General features: G+C 43.3%; 1 protein-coding gene across 1 annotated transcript; it reads left to right on the forward strand.

The window, feature by feature from the left end:
* Positions 1-480: 480 nt before the first annotated feature.
* LOC104426741 (heavy metal-associated isoprenylated plant protein 36) lies at positions 481-2,238 on the forward strand. Its single transcript, XM_010039888.3, has 3 exons — positions 481-630; positions 743-818; positions 1,269-2,238. The coding sequence occupies exons 1-3, from the start codon at positions 580-582 to the stop codon at positions 1,952-1,954; spliced, it is 813 nt and encodes a 270-aa protein (XP_010038190.1). The 5' UTR covers positions 481-579; the 3' UTR covers positions 1,955-2,238.

Below are 2,238 nucleotides of genomic sequence, written 5' to 3' on the forward strand. Positions count from 1 at the left end.
AGGTCAAGGAATATAAATTTGATTAGAAAGTTCAATCCAAAACTTATAAATAGAGAGAGACAATGGACACGTGTATATGTCGAATAATTTTGCAAATTCTACTAATAACCTATGGAATGGTTTAAGTCTTGACAGAATCTCTTTTGGTCTTACATGTCACATTCACGATTATATATCACATGATTTCTTATGCGAGTCAACATAAGTAAATACTCGACAACGATCTATGATCATCTGTGAGAGACTTTGCATCGAATGGATCTGAATCCATATCATTCGGCCAGACAGGTTCATACAAAATCTTTTTCTTTACCTACAACATAAATACTGAATAAATAAATATATTTATATGTGTGTGTGTATATAGTGAAGTTGCGCTGGTGGTATACGCCACGATATACACCTTTTCCTTCGACCTCTTTTTGGATACTTTAGAAATGTTTCTCAAGCAGTCTCTCTCTCTTTCTTTAATTACCTCCTCACCATCTCCTTCTTAAGCTCGTAGAACTCACCCCCACCCCCCCTCTCTCTCTCTCTCTCTCCCTCCACACGTGCAAGTCCACGACACAAGCACAGAAAATGGCAACAAAAGGAGGAGGAGATGGCATGCCAGGAGGCTTAAAATACCAGGTACTGAATTTCTCCTATCTACTTCAATCCAATTTGTTAAATTCACTTCTTTAAGCGTATTTCCGACAGACTTCTTAGTTTGAATCTCTGTATGTCTATCGATTCGATACAGACATGGACGTTGAAGGTCCCGATCCACTGCGAAGGCTGCAGCAGAAAAGTCAAGAGAGTTCTTCAGAGCATCGAAGGTACAGCGTGTTGCTTACTGTTTCTGGTTTCTGCTTCTATTTATTTCACCGCCACTTGCAGGGAAAGCTTGCAGCAAGTACTTCATTTTCGCCTGATCATGCATATTATCAAGCTCCTCATGATATTGATGAGTACATATAGCGATTTATCTTCCTCTTATATCGCTAATCCAGTAAGTCGTGCGACTAGGCACCAAGCGATGTGCATAATTTATTCCTAAGATGTCCTGCGAATCAAAGTATCGATTGCAATCCTGAACTTCTTCATTCGTAAATCTGTGCATCAATCCCAAATCACTACAGTTCTTCCATCTGATTTTCAGATTTCGAGCAACTTCCTCACTTTTGCTTATGAGTAGACTACCTAAAGATAATGTTTTGGCACAACTTTAGTTTGAGATCTTCCGTGAATGGGTAATCGCTGAACGTGTGAATTTTCTTTTCCCTCAGGTGTATTTATGGTAAACATTGATTCGCAACAGCACAAGGTCGAGGTGACTGGTGATGTCGATTCCGAGACGCTGATCAAGAAGCTGACCAAATCGGGGAAACAGGCTGAGCTCTGGCCCGAGCAGAAGGAGAAGAAATCCGGAAAGTCCAAGAACAAGGATAACAAGCAAGAAAATCCTAAAGATTCCGAAGACGCCGGTGAAGAGGCTTCCAAAGATGTAAACGGAGGTGAAAGCGATGAGGAGGAGGAGGACGACGGAGAGAACCATGAACCGGAAAACAAGGAGACGGGTGGGGCGACCAAGGAGGCTGGCGCTGCCGGAACCGGCGGCAAAAAGAAGAAGAAAAAGAAGAAGAATAAAAAGAAGAACGATGGCGGCACCGACGATGGGGCAGCCACAGGCAACACTCCAGGGACGAGCTCGGGATTCACCCCGCCGATGACGGCCTCGGTGAGCATGAACCCGTATCCGATTCACTATCCGCCCCAAGCGTTCGGGATGAGCTACAATGCGGCGTACCCTAGCCCTAGCGCCTCGTACTACGGTGCCTCTCCAATGCATGGGTATTCATACTCTCATCCGGGGTCCGCGTACACTTTCCCTCCGCCGTCTGATCCGATCAGAAGCTACGTCGACGATGATCATGAATATGACGATGACAACATCGGGTGCTCAATCATGTGAAGTGATTATTAGCATGTGAATTTGCTAGGTTGAAAGGTTTTGATCGAGGAAAATAAGTGCTGTAGAAATTTAAACGCGTAGGTGGGGGATGGTCGGAGAATAATGAAATATGGAGAGAGAAATTAAGGGTTTTATGGATGTGCTTTTAAGGGATCTTTAGTAGGAACTCTTCATTTCAAAAGTCTTGCTTCTCTTTTAATTAGGGTTTGCTCAGGAAGGTCTATGTCATGTAATGTTTGTACGTTTTGCAGGAATATTGCTGGCTTTCTCTTCATGTCTTTCAA

Source organism: Eucalyptus grandis, chromosome 3, assembly GCF_016545825.1.
Source record: "Eucalyptus grandis isolate ANBG69807.140 chromosome 3, ASM1654582v1, whole genome shotgun sequence".
Classification (NCBI taxonomy): Eukaryota; Viridiplantae; Streptophyta; class Magnoliopsida; order Myrtales; family Myrtaceae; genus Eucalyptus; species Eucalyptus grandis.

Excerpts from the sequence above, each read along its gene's own strand:
- LOC104426741 (XM_010039888.3), top strand. The coding sequence starts at position 580 with ATGGCAACAAAAGGAGGAGGAGATGGCATGCCAGGAGGCTTAAAATAC. Across the intron at positions 631-742 it reads CAGGAGGCTTAAAATACCAG|ACATGGACGTTGAAGGTCCC; the intron begins GTACTGAATTTC and ends GATTCGATACAG. Across the intron at positions 819-1,268 it reads AGTTCTTCAGAGCATCGAAG|GTGTATTTATGGTAAACATT; the intron begins GTACAGCGTGTT and ends CTTTTCCCTCAG.